This window comes from Capra hircus, chromosome 21, assembly GCF_001704415.2.
Source record: "Capra hircus breed San Clemente chromosome 21, ASM170441v1, whole genome shotgun sequence".
NCBI lineage: Eukaryota > Metazoa > Chordata > Mammalia > Artiodactyla > Bovidae > Capra > Capra hircus.
The window spans coordinates 26955493-26977283 of NC_030828.1; the positions used below are offsets into that span (position 1 = coordinate 26955493).

The 21791-nt window shown below is 42.5% G+C and overlaps 2 protein-coding genes across 2 annotated transcripts; one reads left to right on the plus strand and one right to left on the minus strand.

The window, feature by feature from the left end:
* Window positions 666-7784, minus strand: MCEE (methylmalonyl-CoA epimerase). The gene is made up of 3 exons (XM_005695172.3): window positions 7657-7784; window positions 3361-3695; window positions 666-1095 (listed from the first exon to the last, which is right to left on the minus strand). The coding sequence occupies exons 1-3, from the start codon at window positions 7706-7708 to the stop codon at window positions 943-945; spliced, it is 540 nt and encodes a 179-aa protein (XP_005695229.2). The 5' UTR covers window positions 7709-7784; the 3' UTR covers window positions 666-942.
* Window positions 7962-20387, plus strand: MPHOSPH10 (M-phase phosphoprotein 10). The gene is made up of 11 exons (XM_005695078.3): window positions 7962-8468; window positions 10762-11458; window positions 12025-12179; window positions 12644-12815; window positions 15096-15237; window positions 16022-16089; window positions 16916-17053; window positions 17789-17899; window positions 18399-18506; window positions 19529-19759; window positions 20142-20387. The coding sequence occupies exons 1-11, from the start codon at window positions 8350-8352 to the stop codon at window positions 20289-20291; spliced, it is 2091 nt and encodes a 696-aa protein (XP_005695135.2). The 5' UTR covers window positions 7962-8349; the 3' UTR covers window positions 20292-20387.

Genomic DNA, 21791 nt, shown 5'->3' on the forward strand with positions numbered 1-21791 from the left:
TTTTCCAAACTTGGTAACATTTTGAGTGCAGTACTTTAATAGCATCTTTTAGGATTCTAAATAACTCTGCTGGAATTTCATCCCCTCCACTAAGCTTTATTGGCTAAAAATAAAGTGCTTAGTGCTTCCTAAGGCCCACTTGTTGATTTCACAATCCAGGATGACTGGCTCTGAGTGAGAGACTACACCATTGTGGTTATCGAGGGTCATTAAGATCTTTTTTGTACAGTTCTTCAGGGTATTCTTTCTATCTCTTTTGATCTCTTCTGCTTCTATTAGGTCATTATCACTTCTGTCCTTTACTGTGCCCATCTTTGGATGAAATATTTCTTTGATATTTCCAATTTTCTGTGTCTACTGACTAAAAGAAAATCACCTATCTATGTACCCACTAGATTAGGCACCAAGTTTGCCACAAAACTTCCTGTTTATAATCTAGCACTAGCCCCCAAAATAAAGAGCTTATGAACATGCATTGCTACAGAAGAACAAAAATTCTGAGCTCAACACTCTTTTTTCCTTAAACAGTTTGCTCTAAAAAAATTCTCTATAGCATCCTTAGGAAGCCCTTTGTCCCAGATATATAGCCATGTGGCTGTCAGGTGTCCTCTCTGCCTCTATCCTGCCCCCCTTTCCACACAGCAGACACACTGTACTCAACCCCATTTCAGAACAGGAATAATTTATTTCTATGAATATGACTTTAATAGTATTCCATAAGTATTCAGTAGTCAAAGTTTTCTGCAAATCAAGAAAAAAGAATCCATCATAATCAGCAAATATTCTGTGTGTGTATACATGTATATACACACATATAATTTTAAAAATCTCTTTCCGTAATTTAGTTCTGACTTCTAAGTGACAGAAGCAGTGAAGGACTCGATGTTGAAGCACCCTGTGATAAGGCTTTTTCAGGATGATCAGTTTCTTGTGAATTATTCATCAGGCTTGCTCCAATTCCACAAGGACTCCACCACAGTCACCAGGATGGAGAAAGATCACTGGTTTTCCATGTGCTCCTATTTTGGCCTCTTCACTTAAAATACGAATCTTCTTTTCTTTCAAATCCATCACAGCCACATTTATATTATCCACCTCGAGAAAAGGAAATAAACAAGAACACATTTGAGATCATAAAAATACCAAACTATAGTATCTTAAGACATAGAAGAAACTTTGCAAACGTGTGTCTAACTCCTCTGCCGTTGGGCAGAACCATTCTTTTACCATCACAAAAATAAGAGTTTGCTAAATTTTCCTAGGTGAGCAACCACAGTGCTTAAGCATTTTCTCCATTAGTAAACATTTCTCCTTAGGACCTAAATGATGTCTGCTTCACTTCATAGCATATTCTTGTTGCAGCACTATTGATGATTCTTCACAAGTTATTTTTCCCAAGAGTCTTGGCTTCCTCATTTACAAGAGAGAGATGAGGTCCACCATATATATAGCTAAGAATTCCAAATGAGATAACAGATGAGAAGCTCTGAGCACAGTTTGTAAAAGGTACTCAACAGATATGAGTGCCTCCCTGATCTCCAAACCTCCCATCTGCCTAACTGTCTGGTTATTACTTTTATTTTGGCCATGCAGTATGACATGTGGGATCTTAGTCCCACGACCAGGGATCAAACCTGCGCCCCTTGCACTGGAAGGGGGATTCTTAACCGTTGGACTACTAAGGAAATCACTGGTTATTACTTTTGAGATCAGAACTTCATATACATGAAAATCACTATTAAACTGTCACCAAAATATCTTTCACCATTCTTGAAAAATCCAGACATGTATAATTTTGCAACTCTCCTCTAAGCCATTTCTATTTTCTTCATATTTATTGGTAGTCTAGAAAGGAGCAAATATGTCTCTAAATACTTGATGCAAGAGTGATTTTTCTCATTTCTGAGGGCTTTTCAGGTGGTTTTAGTAAAAAGAACCCACCTGCCAATGCAGGAGACATAAGAGACACAGGTTTGATCCTTGCGTCAGGAAGATCCCCTGGAGGAGGACATGACAACCTACTCCAGCATTCTTGCCTGGAGAAGGTCATGGACAGAGGGTCCTGGAGGACTACAGTCCATAGGGTCACAAAGAGTCAGACACAATAGAGCAACTTAACACGTACCTGTCTTAGAAAGTCATCCTCCTAGACTGGGAACCCAGTAAGTGGATAGAAAGGGATAGTAAGAACCCCTACATTCTGAGGCAGTCCTATCACCCTGGAGTTTAATGATCTAATAGCTTCACAAATAATTAAAAAAAATACAAAACCCCAGAGAGGATAACATCCATGTATCCAAATATAGACTTAACAAATGTTCACATTTATACAGACTTATTTTCAAAGAGCCAAGGATTACATACTGCCTTTAACTGGTTGAACATGAATGAGGATACCAAATGTTACTAAAAATTAACTATAATTTCTTTAAACAGATTACATTCTTTCTGAACACAAGCGCTCAGTAGAGGATACACAGTAGGTTCTCTAATATGTTTGCAATGTGAACTGAATAAATACTTGTGTTCATGCTGGAATCCAAACCCCCTCTTTCCTGGACTGAGAGTGGAGCCTAGCTATTAATTATGTCATTTTTTTAAAATCAAGAGACCTATCCTATCAAAATAATGTAAATCAAAGCATAATTAATACTGCTGATATTCCAAAAGCAAGTTTTCAAAACATGAACATTTATGGATAAAGCCTCTCTAAAGAGACTGTTCTTGTCTAACATTTTTTTCCCCAGAAATTGTTAGCAGATGCAACTGAGAAGATGTGAGAAATCACAGTCGGTAACTGAAAATGTATTGCCTTTGTAATAAGGGTCAAGTTATTAAAACTTTAAAGACAGAAAATAATTATAATACTTAGCATCTATATGGAAATTCTTACTTTATAAAGTCTTGTCACTTGCTTCTTCTAATTGCCTTGTGACAAGGAAAACAGTGTATTCCTACTGCACAGAAGGTGCACATGATCAGTAAATACCATACCAAAAACGCAAATCTGCTTTGGCCAACTTCAGCGGATACTGACAGTTAAATCCAAACTTCAGTGAGACATATTTTCATTATGATTTGCAGTTTTCTAGAGGGAAAGAGACTATATCTATAGATCTATCTTTGAAGAGGACCAATATTACTATGATTTTTTCCAGTAGTCATGTACAGACATGAGAGTTGGACCATAAAGAAGGCTGAATGCTGAAGAATTGATGCTTTCGAACTTGGATGCTGGAAAAGACTCTTGAGAGTCCCATGGACTGCAAGGAGATCAAACCAAATTGAAGAAATTTAAATAACATAAAAGATATTTTAAAAGAGAAACTTACAACACCAAGGATTAAAGTAACTAAATACCTCAATGCAGACATGGTGCATCCCTCCAGCCTTGTTTTTCTTTAGGAATCCTGCAATTGGACTGTCACTTCCCAGTGGATGCAACAGCTCCATCTTGGTGTTTCCCAGGTTGACAAAAACGACGGACACTCCATGCTCTGGAAGAGGGACTGGCTCACTCACCTCGGCCCCCAGAACATTTTTATAAAATGCTCTGGCCTTTTCCAAGTCTGGCACTGCGATTGCAACATGGTTGAGTCGACCCAGGTTCCATACAGGGCCAGCCCCTGGATGCGAGGACAGCGACGCGGAAGTTCTTACTGTTGAAACTGGAGTCCGAAGTCTGAGGAAAAGCCCTGAAAAATTGAACTGCCATTGACATCCCTCTTCTGAGAACTGATGTCTTTCTAAAATTAATTTTAAAAAATACATGTAAAAATTATTTACTCATTCTTTTTAATTAGGGAAATTAAATCAGAGGAGATAAATGAAAAACATACATCAGAATTATTCATCCTGCTCTGAAATAACTGTCTGGAATTAAAAGGCTAATTCTGAACTTTTTATTTGCTGTTGCTTTGTTTTTGGCTGCACCATGCGGCTTTTGGGATCTTAGTTCCCTGACTGGGGACTGAACTTACACTCTTGGCAGTGAAAGCAGAGAGTCCTAACCACTGGACCACCAGGGAATTCCCTTCTGTGCTTTTTAGATTCAGGACAAAGGATGACATTTCTCATACTAACTTATATTTATCAATAACACTTAAAGGAAAGCTGCACATCACAAAGAATCATTCATTACTCTCTGTATTTCATAAAGCATAAGTTTGAATGCGACAGTGAAATGACATGCATTTAATGATGCGAGCAAGGAATTTCCTTCTCTACCTACAACCAATTTTTTTGTCTTATATTCTGTAGTAAGTTAATGAAAGTCATAACTATAAGTACCTTTTAATGTGTACTTTATTTGGATGATTATCAACTAAAGAAAATATCTCATTAGGGGAAAAAACAGGCAAAGATCAAGAGGGTACTTAAACCTATGAGAACTTTCTCTGAGTTTAATTGTTCTTTTTATAATTTTGAAAGACTAGAAGCAGAAATGCCTCTAAATGTGTAGAAACTTTGCAACTGGAAACAGAAGCAGCCTGCAATGTGTTCTTCCCAAAACACTGGACTTTAAGAACTGGACTCCCCCCAAGAATGAAAATCACATATAAGTATGAGGTCTAATCTTGCAAAACTACATCACTTAATAAACTAGTATGAAATAGCAAATTGAAGAACACATATTTTATTTTTATTTATTAGGCTGAGCCAGGTCTTAGTTATAGCATGCGGGACCTTTCGTAGTTGCAGCATGTGGGATCTAGTTCTCAGACCAGGGTTCAAACCTGGGCTCTTTGCATTGGAAGCTTGGAGTCTTAGCCACTGGACCACCAGGGAAATCCCAAGAACACATAACTTAAACAAAGGGTTGTTAGTTTTTAATGAAAAACACTTTAAATAGTACCTAGTATCACAGAGCTTCGGCTAACCTAAAATTATTAATAATTTCCCTTTACTAAAATTTTTGATTAACAGGGAAATTAAAGTGGCACCATTTGATTTGATTGAGGACTGTATGGTCTTCCTAGTCGGGAAGGCAGTCTCCTCAGCCGCAGGGGGAGGGGCCTGGGCCTGGAACGCTTCACCAAGTGACACAGAGCCCACAGCCTGAGTCACTCTTATCACCTGCGGGGCCTCTCCCTCACTCAGGATCCATGACTGCTCCTTTGTACCTGCTTAAAGCGTGACTGTCACACCTGTCCTCTGCAGGGAGGGGACAAGGTTCCTTGCACTGTGGCACTGTGGCAAAGGGGAGCGTGTACAGGCAAAGTGTCCTGCCCTAGCCATAGGGAGATAGACCTGCTGGCCGTGGGGGACAGACATCCACTATTGATGTCATCTTGCTGTGTCTTCTCCACACACTGTCCCAACTGGTGCTTGTGTTCTCCTTGGCGACTCCAGTTCTTTGGACTCAGTGCATCACCATGAAATTTAATTGTGCTCCAAGCCAGTACACACATAAATATACCATTTAAAGCAAATTTCATAAAAAGAATACCTAATCCTTACTAGATGGGATGTGTTCTAATGTTTTCTCTTCTATTTTATTTTAATTAAAAAAAAATACTGGTCCTACCCACTAAATATCTGCCTTGCTAGTTTCTTGTAAAAATTAGGTATTTGATGTAAAAAAATATACTACTACAGTGCAAGACATATATAACTGGCAAACAATAAATTTGGCCATTCTTACTGTTAATGACACACAGTGACTGCTGGTTCAGTGGCAAGCAGGGTTCTGTGGAGACCAAGAAGCCACATGAAGGGCACAGTGAATTTTAAAAATGCTAACAACCAAGAAAATCATCGGTCAGACTGCAGAAACGGCCCAGTCTCTACACCTTCTCCACACCGCTGGGATCTTTCACCCATGGAGGACAGATCCCATGGTGTAACACCTCACTGATTTGACCTTTCTCCCAATAAAGACCTACAAGTTATCTTAACATTAGAGTTATGCAACAATACTACCACACAATCTTGCTTATGCAAACTGTGATCACAAATTCTGAAACGGGAGTGCACCGTGAGGTGGTCCAGCTCTGCCTATTAGTTTTGATGGCCATAAATTAGAGAGAATAGTCATAGTTCAAGGGAGTACTTTAATAATCTTCCCACTTAGAGGGGGAAAAAAAAAACTGGTCTGATTTTCTTCCAGGTCACAATGAGTGGCAAAGCTGGGTCTCAAGACCAGGTCTGTCTGACAACAAAGTTGATGTTGTTCAACCATGATGTTTAATTTTCCCATTCTACTAACATTACGTACCATTTTTTTTTTTAGCTGAGCTGTGTGGCATGTGGGATGCTAGTTCCCCAACTAGGACTCAAACTCATGATCCCTGCATTGGGAGCATGAAGACTTAACCACTGGACCACCAGGGAAGTCCTTCTTTACCATTCTTTGATTCTCAGTTTTTAATATCTTTAGGGTAAATCCTACGAATAATATCTATTTTCTAAGAAATAGCTTTCTACGAGATGAGATGACTGTTTTGTGAGTATTTTTTCATGTATATATCACCTCTTTAAACTGATCCAGGGCTGAGACAGTTACAACTATTACGGTGCACTTTGTATAGGGCTCATCACTTAGATTTGGTGACTTGCAATGATAGATGTATAAGGCATTTTCTGACTGTAAGAAAGACTATGTTGTTGTTGTTTAGACGCTAAGTAAGTCATGTCTGACTCTTTGCAACCCCATAGACTGTAGCCCGCCAGGCTCCTCTGTCCATGGAATTCTCCAGGCAAGAATACTGGAGTGGGTTGCCCTTTCCTGCTCCAAGGGATCTTCTGAACCCAGGGATGGAACCTGTGACTCCAGCTTGGCAGGCAGATTCTTCACCACTGAGCCACCTGGGAGCCAAAAACAGTGATCAATAAAGTACTTGTTCAGTTAGAGAGAGGACTTTAAAGGACTTCAACTCTAAGTTTCAAGACAGCATTTTCTAGGAGAAAAACCTAACATTATTTAGGGTTCATGCCTTTGAACACTTTTTGAAGGTGCTCAGCTTAAGTATTTGTCACGAATGTTCAGGAGTAACTCTGAGATATCAGCACTTGGCAACTCGTTCTTATCAGGGAATTTCAGATTAAGAGAAATAGTTACCCCTGATGAAGGATGAAGAAAAAAAAAAAAAAGAGGAGAAAGTAGATGAACTGGGATGTCAGAGAACTTGAGGGGTTTTGCTTCTTTTTTAATGGTGGTGTAGAGAACTCAAGAAACCTTCCACATCCGTCTGCTGCTTTCTTCCCTGGCTTTATACAAGATCATGAATATCTTAGAGTACGTGGGAAGAAGACACACACCTTCCATATTCTTTACACAACTGACCTTCCAGAGTGGGCCGGAGTTCAGCCTGCGTTTTCAGTGCTTCTTCTGGCTCCTCCCCCGTCTCTCACTGTCCCTCTGCCATTTACCATATTTGGGTCTGGCTCGGCCTGGCTGCCCCTTAGCCGGACGACCCCGCCTCCAGGGCCACACAGAGAATTGCTGACCGTCAGACGCAAACACAGAAGGAAATCCCCAGGCTAACTCGAGGAGTCCCTGGGAAGCTCTAAGGGCTCTGACAGCAGCCAAGGAATGCGCCTCGGGAGCAGACCGTAGCAGACCCAAGTGTGCTGACCACACGCGGCCTCTTCATGCCCCGGCCTCCCTTCCCGCGGGTCCCACCCCTCGGACAGCCCCGATCCCGGAGTATTCACCTGCGGCGCTCGCGGCCGCCACCTTCAGCACTCGTGCCATTTTGGGAAGCATCTGCTGTTTCCAGACTTGCAGTTCCGTGGGAGGGGCGACTGTGCCGCACGGGGCGGGACAATCGTGTTAGGGGCGGTGCGAGAGGCCGAAGGGGCGGAGCAAACGAGGCTAGGGGCGGGGTGAGAGCCCGGAGGGGCGGGACAACCTGGCTAGGGGCGGGGCGGGAGGCTGAAAGGGCGGAGCAGACGAGACTAGGGGCGGGACAAGAGCCCGGAGGGGCGGGATAGACGAGGCTAAGAGCCGAACAAAAACTCCGAGGGGCGGGGCAGAAGAGGCTGGGGTCTGGAGAGTGTGCAGCGTTTGTGTGTGTGAGCAGGCCCCCTGTTTTACAGCACAACGTACTGAAGTCACCTAGAGTGCATCTAAAGCAGAAACTTTAGGAGGACTCGACACCGCCTGTGGGCCCCTCGGGAATACAAAGCAAAAAGTTTGGAGACGTTTCATCGAGCTGACCAAAGGCAACTTTCGGTTTCCAGCCCCGCCCCCATGCGCAAAACGGGTTAAAGTTCTCGGGCCGTCATTGGCTGAGGCTGGAGGTGGATCCGGAACCTGTGCGCCGCGGTACCTTCGTTTCCTGGCTTCGGTCGCGCGGGGGCGAATCTTTGAGGCCTGGTTTCCGGGCGGTTGCTCACTTCCTTTGCATGCGGCACTGTCCCGAGCGGCAGTCAGCCATGGCCCGGCCAGCCTGGCGTCGGCGGACCCTGGAGCGGTGCCTGAAGGAGGTCGGTAAAGCCACCGACAGCCCAGAGTGCTTCCTCACGTAAGTGCCCAGATCTCGGGCTCTGGTGTGGCGCAGGACTCGCGTGAGCGCGGGCTGCGGGCTCCCGGCAAGTTCCAGATTAGGAGAAGGGGAGAGCTCTTTTCCTTACGTTTCCGGTAGTTTGCGCTGTCCTGGCCTGTCACACTTCTTTAGATAGTTAAGAGCTATGTTCTGTGGGTCTCCCAGTTCTGTGCTGCTGAACTCAAACTAACCTGGGTTATTACAGTCTCGAGGTCTTCATGCCCTCATCCTTCGCACAGACGCACCTGGTGGCGTGCTCTTTATCACATCTGTTCCCACAGCACCCAGTGCTTACTTACTCATCATCAGACTTTATTGAAAGTACTAACTTGCTTATCTATCCACCCCACGATTGAGCCTCTTGAAAATTAGAATTGTCTTTAATCTCTTCCCAGCACAAGCTCTTGGTGTTTTTGTTCGAAGACGTATAGAGATCTTGTATTTCACGCCCGACCTTTCCCTTGAACTCCAGGCTCACAGTCAACTAAAGCCGTACACTCAGCATCTTAGATTCAGTCTGTCCAAAATAAACTGTTGCTGTGTTTGCTTCCTATCCTCTGCCCTCCCTGAGATCCTTTCCCCATCCTTTCCACCTGCCTTCCATATCACATTGTATCTTTACAGTTTTTCAGACGCAAACCAAGCCACTTCCTCAGTGTCTTCCTTTTTCTCGATTCTACATCCAGTTCGTTAGCAAATCTTGTCAGTTACGTCTCCAAACCATATTCTGAATTTGATTATTTGTCACCATTTCTGCAGCTCTGATCCCAGCACAGTTGTGCATCCTTTGTCTGCTTCAGCCTCCTGATCACCTTCATTTCATTCCTTCTTCTTGGCAGGCCATCTCTCCAAGCATAAGTCAGGTCATTTTGCTTCTCTGCTTTAAAGCCTTAATTTTTTTTTAAGATTTTAAAATATTTGTACTGTTTCATTTATTTACTTTTAATATTTACTGATTTATTTGGCTGCACCAGGTCTTAGTTGCAGCACTCGGGATCTTTAGTTGCTACATGTGAATTCCTAGTTGCTGCATGTGGGATCAATTCCCTGACCAGGGATCAAACCCAGGCCATGTACATTGGAAGTGTGGAGTCTTAGCAAGTGGACCACCAGGGAAGTACCCAAAACCTTCGCTTATGAAAATGACAGCCTCTTATCTCTGAGGCCTGCATGATCTGGCTCCCACCCAGCTCTCTAACCTTCTCTTCTGCCTCCTTCACCACACTCAAGCCAAGCTGGCCTTTCTGCTCCTCAGAATCGCCAGCCTCATTTCTGTCTTAGGAACTTTGTTCTTGCTGTTTCTTCTGCCTGAAATATGTGTCTCCAGATTTTTTGTCAGACTGTGATCTTATAGATAGGTATCAGCTCAGGTATCACAGCTATTCTATGACCACTTTTGCCACAGCAGGTGGACTGACTAAATGGAGAGGCCTGTGATATAGCAGAGTTGAGAATTTAAGGCTAAGATACACTCCATCCATGCTCAGTCATGCCTGACTCTTTTGTAACGCTATGGACTGTAACCCGCCAGGCTTCTCTGTCCATGGGACTCCAGGCAAGAATACTGGAGTGGGTTGCCATTTCCTCATCCAGAAGATTCACTCTTTATCTTTAGGCAAAGAGGTTTGTAATGGGTTCCCTGCCTGAAATCTAGCAGATTCAGAGATACTGGGTTGTCACCTTTTATATACTAATGTAACTCTTGGGGGCAAGACAGTACACTCTTGGGGGCCAGAATCTATACTTAAAAGGGAGATTTCATCGTGCTATGTGCCGCAGCCTGGAAGGACCTAGAGAATATTATGCCTGTTGCAGTCAGTCATAGAAAGACAATTGCTGTATGTTATCATTTACGTGTGGAATTTTAAAAGAAATATAGATGAATGTATATAGTAGAACAGAAACAGACTCACAAATATACAGAACCAAAAAAGTGTTGCTGGGGGTGGGGGGCCAGGGCAGAGGATGAAATAGGACTGTGGGATTAAGAGATACCAACTACCATGTGTAAACTAGATGAGCAACAAGGATATATTGTATGGCAATGGAACATTCTTGGCCATTAGCTTCTAAAAACTTAATGGAGTATAATCAAAAATACTGAATCACTGAAATTAATATATTTAAAGCAGTACTTCAACTTTTAAAAATTTTGATTTTGCACAAGAGTTGGGCCTTTTTTTTCCTTTCATTTCTGAGTGCTGTGAACTTGTTAACTATAACTATAAATCTCATAAATCTCATTTAACTCCTTCTCCCTGCCTCTTAACAGCATTCAAGGTGAACTGGCATCAAAGTTTACTTCTTTAACAAAAGTACTTTATGATTTTAATAAAGTACTAGAGAATGACAGGAAACATGGGAGTCCTTTAGAAAAATTGATGATAAATAATTTCGATGATGAGCAGATTTGGCAACAATTGGAACTACAAAATGAACCAATTTTACAGCACTTCCAGAGTACAGTTAGTGAAACCATTGAAGATGAAGACATCAGTCTTCTCCCAGAGAATGAAGAGCAGGAGTGTGAAGAAGATGTGATGGAGCTGGAGGCTGCTGGCCAGGAGGACCTGGAACAAGATTTAGAGGAGGAGGTGGAGGAAGCAGAGGAAGAGGAAGTGTCAGACCTGAGTGCTGATGATCCTGAAGCAGATGAGAGAGCCAAAAACTCAAGCAAATTGGATCTGAGGAAAAGCCCAGATTTCAGCGATGAGGACTCTGATCTTGATTTTGATATCAGCAAACTGGAACGTCAGAGCAAGGTGCAAAGCAGAGTGCCTAGGAAACCAACAGAAAAGTCCATAGTAGATGATAAATTCTTCAAGCTCTCTGAGATGGAGACCTTTTTAGGAAACATGGAAAAGGAAGAGGAACACAGAGATGACCAAGAGGAAGATGATATTGATTTTTTTGAAGATGTGGATTCCGATGAAGATGAAGGAGGACTGTTTGGAGGCCAGGATCTTAAGGTAAAGTTTGGGGAGAGGACAGAGTGTTCTTTCTGCTTCATCACATGAGATGGGGTTCTGTTTCTCCAGAAGAGGGTTAAAAGACTTCAAAATTCACCAGAGGATCAGTGAAATATTTAGATCAGTTTTTTTTTTTTTTTTTTAAAAAGAAAGGGACTGGAGAAATTAAAGCAAAGCCATCATTTCCTTATCATGAAACACTCCTTTGTAGCTTCAGAATCACAGTCATACATGTTACGGAGATTCAGAATTTTCCCTCAAACATGGATTTTCACCAAGCACTAAGAATAAGAATGAAAGAAGATATTTGTATACTTTATGTAGTCAGGGATGTTTTGGAATTACTTGTAGTTAGAAGATTTTGAGAGAAGATTGTGGTGCTCTGTCTTACCAGTTATAAATGAATCTGTGCTTCTGTTCAGTTTGCTGTGGTCTAATAGTTCTTAGGGTTTTGTAGTAGTGTTATTGTTGCCGACTTCCCCTATACAGTATGCATCCACGTTTATGCGTGATTTAATGTATTTTTCTATCCTTGATTAAAGGTTTTAAAAGTATTTTTGTTTCAGTCAGGTAAAAGTTCCAGAAACCTGAAATACAAAGATTTCTTTGATCCAGTTGAAAGTGATGAAGATGTAGCAAGTGTCCACGATGATGGGAATGAACTGGCTTCAAATAAAGAGGAAGAGATTGCTGAAGAAGGAGAAGAAAGCATTTCTGAGACGTGAGTATTTTGAGTCCTTTACACTGTAAGCTGGAGCTGCCCAGTCATCTGCGTACTACTAGTCATCAGATGTGATTGTCCTTAGAAGTGGGATTCTCTAAGGTCAGACAATCTCAGAATAGCCAGAGGAAGTCTCCAAATTTGAAGGGACGTCAGAGACGACCTAGTGCAAATCAGTGTGACTGGCAGTAGCAGGCAGACCTTCCTTACCAGGAGCTCTGATACGTTTTCTGTGCCAATAAAAATACTCTGTTGTTACTTAGGTGAGATAAGTCTGTATTATAGATTGATAAATAATTTGTTTTCTATATATTGGACACTTTGTTCTATTTTACCTAAATACTGGAAATTCTTAGTATTTAATTGCATTGTCTACAAAAGAAATTTAACTGCTAAGTTTGTTTCTTTTTGATATTCTAATGAAACCTGGTATGCTTCCTTTCATAAGTGTTTTGGTCTCATAGGGATGAAGATGATGACCTTGAAGAAAGTGGAGACAGTAAACAACATAAAGAAACCTCGAAAAGAGTGACCTTTGCTCTGCCCAATGATGAGGACACTGAAGATACAAATGTCTTAAATGTACAGAAAGACTATGATGAAGTCAAATCCTCTTTTGAAAAAAGACAAGAAAAGGTAATAATTAGCAAATTTAAGGGATTTTTAAACTATGTTTAACAGTGACTGTTGAACTCAGACTACCAACTAATCTGCCCTGGTTTTCTGTGTGTGTGGATGGCAGGGGGCTTGTTTTTTTTGATGGTACACCTAATTATCCTTTAAAAAAAATCTTGTTGCTCTCTGTGGCAGTGCTTCCACGTGGGAAGCAGCTAATTTACAAAATTCAGTGCTACCTTTCCCCACCTGTCGCTTTCAGTATGGAGCCCATGTGTAAAACCTGTTTCTCTGGCCTTGCTGTCTTTATACCTGAGACAGGTTTTTTCCTAACTGGCTGTCCTATGAGCCTCTCCTGGTAACCGCTTCAATTGCTTGTATCTGTGAGGTGCCGTCGGAGAAGGCAATGGCAACCACTCCAGTACTCTTGCCTGAAAAATCCCATGGATGGAGGAGCCTGGTAGGCTGCAGTCCATATGGTCGCACAGAGTCGGACATGACTGACGGGACTTAGCAGCAGCAGTGAGGTGCCGTGCAGCCAGAATTCTAATTAATAACATCTCAAACACATTTTCCAAAGTTGATAAAAATTATTTCCTTATGACATGCTGTCAGACAAACAAAATGTTGTTTGAAAATAATAGATATAGCCTGGCTCCAGACATTGTGCTTTATCATTTAACTGTCTTAAAATTATATCACACAGCTTGAAATGAGAATAAGTAAATAACCAAAGATATCAAGGATATCAAGAGCAGTATTTTAAAAAGAGAATCTGAGTTAAACCTATGATTATCAGATTGTTCCCTGAAGAGAAAGTCTTTAAGGGGAAAAAAGTGAAAGAAAATGAGAAACTTGTCCTTGAATTAGTGACCTTCCCTTCTTACACTGCCACAAAAAAAAAAAAAAAAAAAAAGTGGCTTTAGTTTACGGGGGAATTGTATCTGGCCTTCAAGAAGTGGATAATTTAGTACTGTTTGATCATTTCCCTCATATGAAGAGTGAAGCTTCCAAATTGTCTTCTTGTGAAGCTATGATTACATGAATACCCAAACCTGACAGGTAACCTTGTAACACGCACAGTCTCATTTGTGAATAGTGATGTAGAAATGCAAAATAGTGCAGTGAAGGAGTAACGTTACCACAGCTATGTGGGCCTCATCCTCTTGATTCAGGATTAGGAAATCTATTAATGTAACTTAATACTTGTTACAGTGGGTTAAGGAGAAAAATCATATAGTCACCTCCATATGTGTCAAAAAAAAGACATTTAGTAAAATTCAGTATTCATTCCTAATTTTTTTTTTACTTTTAGTGAAACATAAGCGTATCTAGCCAAAATCTGCCATCCTGCTTACTGGTAGAATTCTAGAAACGTCCCTTTAAAATCAAGAGTAAGACTTACTTCCATTACCACTGTTACTATTTCCACTGTTACTTAAGATTCTTATAGAAGTGTTACTCAGCCAGGGCAACTATGAAAGAAAACACTAATAAGAGATGAGAAAACCGAAATGAAAGCTTTCATATTTGGAGAGAGAACTAGAAAAACCAAGCAGGTGAACTAGAAAGCTATTAGGAAAAATAATTTGGTATGGTTACTGAAAATGCTGTCTTCTTATACACCATTAAGTCATTATAGATGCCACCTCTTTAGACATTAGAGACAATTTGGATTGTGGGTGTGGATCAAGGGGGTAGTATATACGTGCTCAGTCATGTGTGACTCTTTTGCCACCCCCTGGACTGCAGCCCGCCAGGCTCCTCTGTTCATGGCATTTCCCAGGCAAGAATGCTGGAGTGGGTTACCATTTCCTCCTCCAGGGGATCTTCTCAACCCAGAAACTGACAGGTGGATTCTTTACCACTGAGCCACCTGGAAAGCCTGGAGTCAGAAGGTTCAGGCTCCATCAGATACTGTTGCTCTAATAAAAAATTACTTAGTCTTGGAATGCCCTAATAATTAAGTTGATAGTGGCTTGTGAATAAATAAAATAGGTCAGTTTCACTAGAATAGAGCCCAGAAATACACCCAGATGCTTCTGGAAGAAGTGAGTAAATAGTAAACAAAACATTTCAAATGAGTGCGGAAAAGAGGTCATTTACAGCTCCTTATCCTACCTCCAGATAGGTGTAGAAGTCACTATTGCCATCCTTAAAAAATGCAAAGACAACGCGGGATTTTTTCAGAAACAATGCATTTCTTGCTCTCCCGCTAGTAAAAATTTTAGTTGCTTTTACTCACCTGTATGTCTAATTCTGTTTCCAAATGTGTGGTAACTCTTCCTGTCTCTTTCTCAGATGAATGAAAAAATTGCATCTTTGGAAAAAGAGTTGTTGGAGAAGAAACCTTGGCAGCTTCAAGGAGAAGTGACAGCGCAGAAGCGGCCCGAGAACAGCCTCCTGGAAGAGACCCTGCACTTTGACCACGCCGTGCGCATGGGTGCGTGTGCCCACTGGGCTTCCATGGGTGTTCACGTACCCTTTTCAGTGGTCTTCATAGATTTGGAGTAATATTTCTTTCCCCCAAACTTTTTATTTTAAAAACTTGCAAACATACAGAAAAGTTGAAAACTAGTACAGTGGACAAATGTGTGCCATTCTCCTGGGTTTGCCGATTGTTAACCTTTGGCCATGTTTGCTTTCTCCCCCTGTTCACGTGTGGCTGTGTGTGTGTGCTTGTTTCCCCCTGAATCATTTGAAAGTAAGTACCCAGGATCATGACACTTTGGTCTCGAGTACTTTTACTATTTTTTGAGAACTAGAACATTCTCCCGTACAGCCACAATGCCACTGATCCATCAGAGAGTTACTACTGTACTGGTGATGCCTAATGTGTCACCCATAATTAGAGTCCTGCTGCCGATGTGTTTATAGTGCCTGCTGTTACTGTCCAGTGATTAAATTGTGACTTCAGCCAAAATCGCTGACCATCTCATTGAATTCTTTCTTGTACCCATTACATCAGAATGAATTTTCATTGTATTTAGTGCAAAAAGGAGTGCATCCCCAGGTGCACAGGTTAAAAGTGTTAGCATTTATCACTGTGTGTACTTTGTAGCTTTGTGGTTCTCAAATTGCAGGGAGCATCAGAAAAGTTAGCTAACACACACATTAGTGTCCCTTTCCCCCCATTTCTGATATGGGAGGTGTGGGGTGGCCCAAGAATTCACAAAACCACGGGTTCATTTCTATCTACCTAACAATACACGTTCTGTATCCTTTAGCACCTGTGATCACAGAGGAAACCACTCTCCAACTAGAGGATATCATTAAGCAGAGGATAAGAGATCAGGTCAGTAAGAATGAAATTTAACTTAATTCAGAGTTCACTGGCATTTTTAGAAATAGAATATTTTGGGAGTAGGAATAGCACTGTTTTCCTAGAATATTTGTTCCTATCAAGTTTTTGTTTAAAAGCCCTAAGTCTACCCCAAAGGTATCCTTGACCTTTGTTGTGTGAGGTACTGTCCTTGCTAGCACCCCAGAAAGAAGGGTGTCCTTCCTGAGGAGAGCAAAGTAGCCAGAGCCCCTGCCATCCCCCGCAACCCCCAGCCTTGCTAACCTTTCGTGTGGTGTGGGATGAAGCTCTGGAGGGCGACTGGGGTCTGGTTCGACATGCTCACACCCAGGACCCTTGGTCTAGGCACCGTGTCTAGTGTGACATATGAAGGGTCTAGTTTTCAAGTGTGTAAAACCTACCAAAGAGTTTTTGTTTAAAAACTGATCTTATTTTGTAAACTTAGAGTAAAACTTGAGTATGGGGCATGTATAGCAAGAGATGACTTTGTAAGATGTGTATGTTTAAAATAGGAAGGGTTTGAGGGATGGGTATGATACACAGAGGATCTTTTCCTTTGAAATGAAGCAAACTCTTGTCTTGACTATTGGACAAACCACCATGGGGAGCTGTGGAATTCAAATTGGTAACCAGCATTTAAAACAAAAAAGGACACTTGAGTGATGCCTTCTCTGCTTTGAGAAAATGCCTTCCTTTTGGCTGCAGTTTGCTTACTCTGTGATGATAATCGGTATTCCAGAGGAAGAGGCCTAAGGGACCCTAGAAAGAATTTACAGATTTTGTCTGTCAATTTATGTTCCATGTGCCTTTCCTGTTTCAGGCTTGGGATGATGTCGTACGCAAAGAAAAGCCTAAAGAGGATGCATTTGAGTATAAAAAGCGTTTAACACTGGACCACGAAAAGAGTAAACTGAGCCTTGCTGAAATTTACGAACAGGAGTACATCAAACTCAACCAGGTGAGGAGGCCAGTATGGCAAAGCCATTGCCATTCAGGGAGGAGATGTAGAGAACGAGTTCTGTGGGTTCTACCTACTGCTCGAGAGGTGAGAGAGACAGAAGTCCTGAGCTGGGGTCACATTGTGTAGTGTGAGTCAGCGTGGCTATAGGAGCAGAGGGGCTGTAGTGCTCCCACGGAGTATCACTGGCTAGGGGTGGTTTGCAGTCACTCTTGGTCCCCTGGTACTCTCACAACTAATTATTAACTTTCCAGCAATTATTACAGCTGAATAATACTCTGTTGTATGTGTGCCACAATTTATGGATCCAGTTTCAACAGTTGATGAGTATTTGGGCTGTTTCTGCCTTTTGTGAATAGTGTGTCCGTGGACATACATGTATATGTACTTAAATAAGTGTATGAGTGAGTACCTCCTTTAATTCTCTTGGGCATATACGTAAAAGTGGAGCTGCCAGGTCCTGTGGTGATACTCTGTTTAACTTCTGGAGGCACAGGCAGACATGTTCCTACTGTGACTGCACCATTTTACATTCCCGCCAACAATGCCTAACTATTAAGGGCACTAAATTGTAAGTTCTAAATGTTAGCAGTTCGGTTGTGACAGTGACCTTACCTTGGGAAGTGTCTTTTAGCTGAAGCCTGACGACGAGAAACTGGTGATGCCCTCATGGGCCTTGAGTGTTTTGTCCTGTGTCACCGCTTTAGTCTGATGATGTTGAACTGATTTTCTCAGCAAAAAACAGCAGAGGAAGAAAATCCAGAGCATGTAGAAATCCAGAAGATGATGGACTCCCTCTTCTTAAAGTTGGATGCGCTCTCAAACTTCCACTTTATCCCCAAGCCAGTAAGTGTGTGACATCTCGGGGAGTAGATGACAGATGAGAGACTCACTGTTTGTTTGGGTTCAGAATGCACACCTGCAGGGTTTACCATGAACCACACATTGGGCCTCCCATGGGGAAGGCTCGTGTCTGGTCCCAGGACGGATCTGCACCCCCCAGCTGGTCCAGCCTGACTTCCATCTCCTTGGCGGTCCCTGCCAGACCCTCAGTCTTAGCCACAGGCTCTCCTCCTTTCCCACCCTTCTCTCTGTCTGGTCTCTGGTTGTGTTTTCACTGTGTGATGGACTTGGGGATGTGGGTGGTGTCTGTACCTGGCATGCATCACTGCCTGCTACCTGTCGGGTTAGATCCTTCATGTGCACTAGCTCAGCCAACAGACTTCGCATCTCACATCTTAAATAATCTCCGTAAAGTATGTTATACTTCTTTAGGTTCACAATTTAAGTGTTTTACATGAGGACCACTTCTTACTTCCTGTCAAATGTGTTGTCTCTTTCCTAGCCTGTTCCAGAGATTAAAGTGGTATCAAATCTGCCCGCTGTCACCATGGAGGAGGTTGCCCCCGTGAGTGTCAGTGACGCAGCCCTCCTGGCCCCAGAGGAGGTCAAGGTGAGAAGCCAGTGTCAAAGTGTCTGTTTATAAATTGGTCGTTTATAGTCAGATCTCTATTTAACATCATTTTCTTTGAGCTTATAGTGTTTATTCTAACATATCTGAGCAGTTCCCACCTATAATCAAATTAATAATATTATAGAATATTCAAATACAAGTTTGCTATAATCAGGTATTATTATGAGATGTAGGTTTGAGAAATATTGTAAATGCTGATTACAAATATCTAGCATCAGTATCTTGTTATAATTCAGGTTGAATATTAGAAGTTTGAGGTTGTTAGATGTTTGCTAAGATGTTAGACTTGAAACAAATTGCATATTATTTAGCAGTGCTTTGATATTAGCATTTTTCCCTTTTGCTGTATCCACGTGAGGCTTATCAGTCCTGGAACCATGGTCTAGAACAGAGTGTGTGGGTCTAGGAAGAGCTGGGCACACAGGACACCCCTGCCTTGTGTACTTGGGAAACCTCGCCTGGCACAGGGGTGGTGGTTTCTGCCAGGGCCTCATCCCTCCGGCAGCCTGGCAGCAGAGCCCTCCATTTTTGTGCTCACTTGCTTTGCTCCACCCATACCCCCCCTTCAGAGCCTCTTCCTCCTACCCTAGGCTGGGCTGGAGTGAAGGAGAAAAGAGAAAGTGGACCTTCATCAGCTAGATTTCCTGCCCTCAGCGGCTCAGAGCTGGGCAGCCGTAGGCAGGTCCCTGGAGCCTAGGATGGGGTCTGCCTGCCTCTCCAAGAGGGGAAGCCTCACACCCATGCTTTCCAGGCCACCTTCGTGAAGGAGTATGCAGACCGAACTGTTACCGTCAGAGCACACGTCACAGGTCTTATAGTGTATCCCGGGTCTTATACCGCTTCCCAGGTCTTACATTGCTGAGTGGCCAGAGCCCCTCAGAGCCCACGTGTGCTCGGGCTGCTTTTCACACTTGGGCCACAGTCCATGCAGTTGCTTCTCTTACAGTTTCCGAAGTCATTAGGTTAGATTAATGAGTGTGTTGGTGGTGGTTTTTCAATAGGAGAAAAATAAAGCTGGAGATATAAAAACAGCTGCTGAGAAAACAGCTACAGACAAGAAACGAGAAAGGAGGAAAAAGAAATATCAAAAGCATTTGAAAATAAAGGAGAAAGAAAAGCGGAGAAGACTTCTTGAAAAGAATAACCCAGACCAGGCAGGGAGATACACCAAAGCAGCAGCCTCTGAGAAGCTGAAACAGCTGACCAAGACTGGCAAAGCCTCTCTGCTAAAGGTGAGGATGGGGAGGAGAGCTGTCAGGAGGCTTGAATACAGGGCCGATGGCACTTTAGGTGACCTGGGTGTCTAGTGACCAAGCTTACCCACAAAGGGAAAGGGAGGGGAGGGGAGGGGAGAGGAGAGGCCGTGGGCACTGGCTGTGTTACAGCCTAAACCTTGGGTTTCAAGTGCAGGGGCTCATGGTCACCTGACATTGTGAGACCAGTGTAGTCGTATAAAATGTGTATAATACTTCTGCTCTAATTGGTGCAAGCTGTCATAATTCTGTCTAGTTCTTTTCCACATTTACACTGTGATGCCCTGTTGTAGTCATTTGGTTTTGTTCATCTTTAAGCATAATACCTTACAGCATGACTTTGTGTTATTTCTAATTGCAGGATGAAGGTAAAGACAAAGCCTTAAAATCATCTCAGGCATTCTTTTCTAAACTACAAGATCAAGTGAAAATGCAAATCAGCAATGCAAAGAAAACAGACAAGAAAAAGAAGAAAAACCAGGATATATCGGCTCATAAATTAAAGCTGTAATATATTTTGCATATAATGTAAATACTATTTACATGTGTAAGCTTATATTCTGTAATGGTTCAGTTTTGTAATAAAATGTTTGAGAACTTTTCTTCACACAGACTACAGATGTTTGAGAATAGCAAGCCTTCCTCTGGGTGTGTGAGGGGACCTCTCTTCCCAGCGACCCCGCACAGTAGGCCTGGCCAGGGAAGGGGCCAGTCTGCAGGCTTGGACCCCTCCCCCCTTCCCTGTCACAGCCAGCTACCCACAGCAGAGGTCCTCGCTTGTCTTCAGAGGGCCTTGGTTTTCTCCCACAGCCCTGCCATCCTTCCACAGGACAATGGGGTTTCCATGCATGTATCTTACATCCTTCTCCTTGGGAAGTGATCTCGTGTTGCGTGAGCAGAGGCTTATGAAGGCTGGGGAGTCCCATCCCCATTCAGGTGGGAGGAGGCGGGTGATATGGCTAGGAGAGAAGAAGTGAGTGTGTCGGGAGGGCAGACTGGTGGCCCTCAGAGCCTTCCATGACCACTATGGTGCTCCCTGTCTTGACCTCCCATCCAAGGAAGACAGTCTTTCATCTGTTAGGGCCTCACATTACCTTTTGGGAGTAGAGAATGAGAACAAAGCTGACACTGAAGCAGCAATGAGCAGTGTAGGAGGGTTCCTTTTTCTCCATACCCTTTCCAGCAATTGTTTAGTAACAACACTCTTAACCCCACTTAACCCCTCAGTTCTGCCTCATCTCTCTGCTCTTCACAACTAAACCTCTTGAAAGAGCCGTCCAGGTTTTTAGGTTTAGTCCCTGAGGGCTGTGAATTAAACTGACAATAGAAGACAGATTAACAGGAGAAAGTATTCATGTATTGTAGTATTACAAAAGAAGCAGCTGGGTAAATGGTTAGAGATTTATACACCTAACTTGTCAGGGAAAAGAAAAGCAGGTAGGGGTCTAGAAGAACAAATGGGAGATAAGTTTGTGATAATGTTTGCAAATTCAGGTACCAGGGGTCTTTCCATCTTCATAGCCATAAAATGCCCCCCGAGAGGGAATTTATGGGAGGTTTACTCTTGGTCTCCTTCCTGGTAGGAAAAGCTGCCCCAAAGAGGGAATTCCTGGCAGCCTTCTTCCCCTCTGACAACTGTCGCCTGTTAGAGGTCAAGGCACAATTACATATGGTTTTGAGACACAGATCTGTACATTAAATGCTGTATTATTGACAGTTTACACATCTAGATTTATGCATGAGAGGGAAGTGGGTCATGGACCATCATGATTGAGAAGGAAGCTTATCTCCTAAGGACTTGAGAAAAAAGGTCTGATTAATGCTGATACAGAACACACAACACTAATGCAGAAGCCCAAACTGGGAAAGACATGTTTAAACTTTTCTCATCTTGCCATAAAACAGGAATTTCATTTAATCTGTACTTGCCTTTTAAACTCTCTATAATTTATGTATATTTTTGTTTTTTCCTCTATCTTCCTTCATCAGAATGTATTTGCCACAGAGGCAG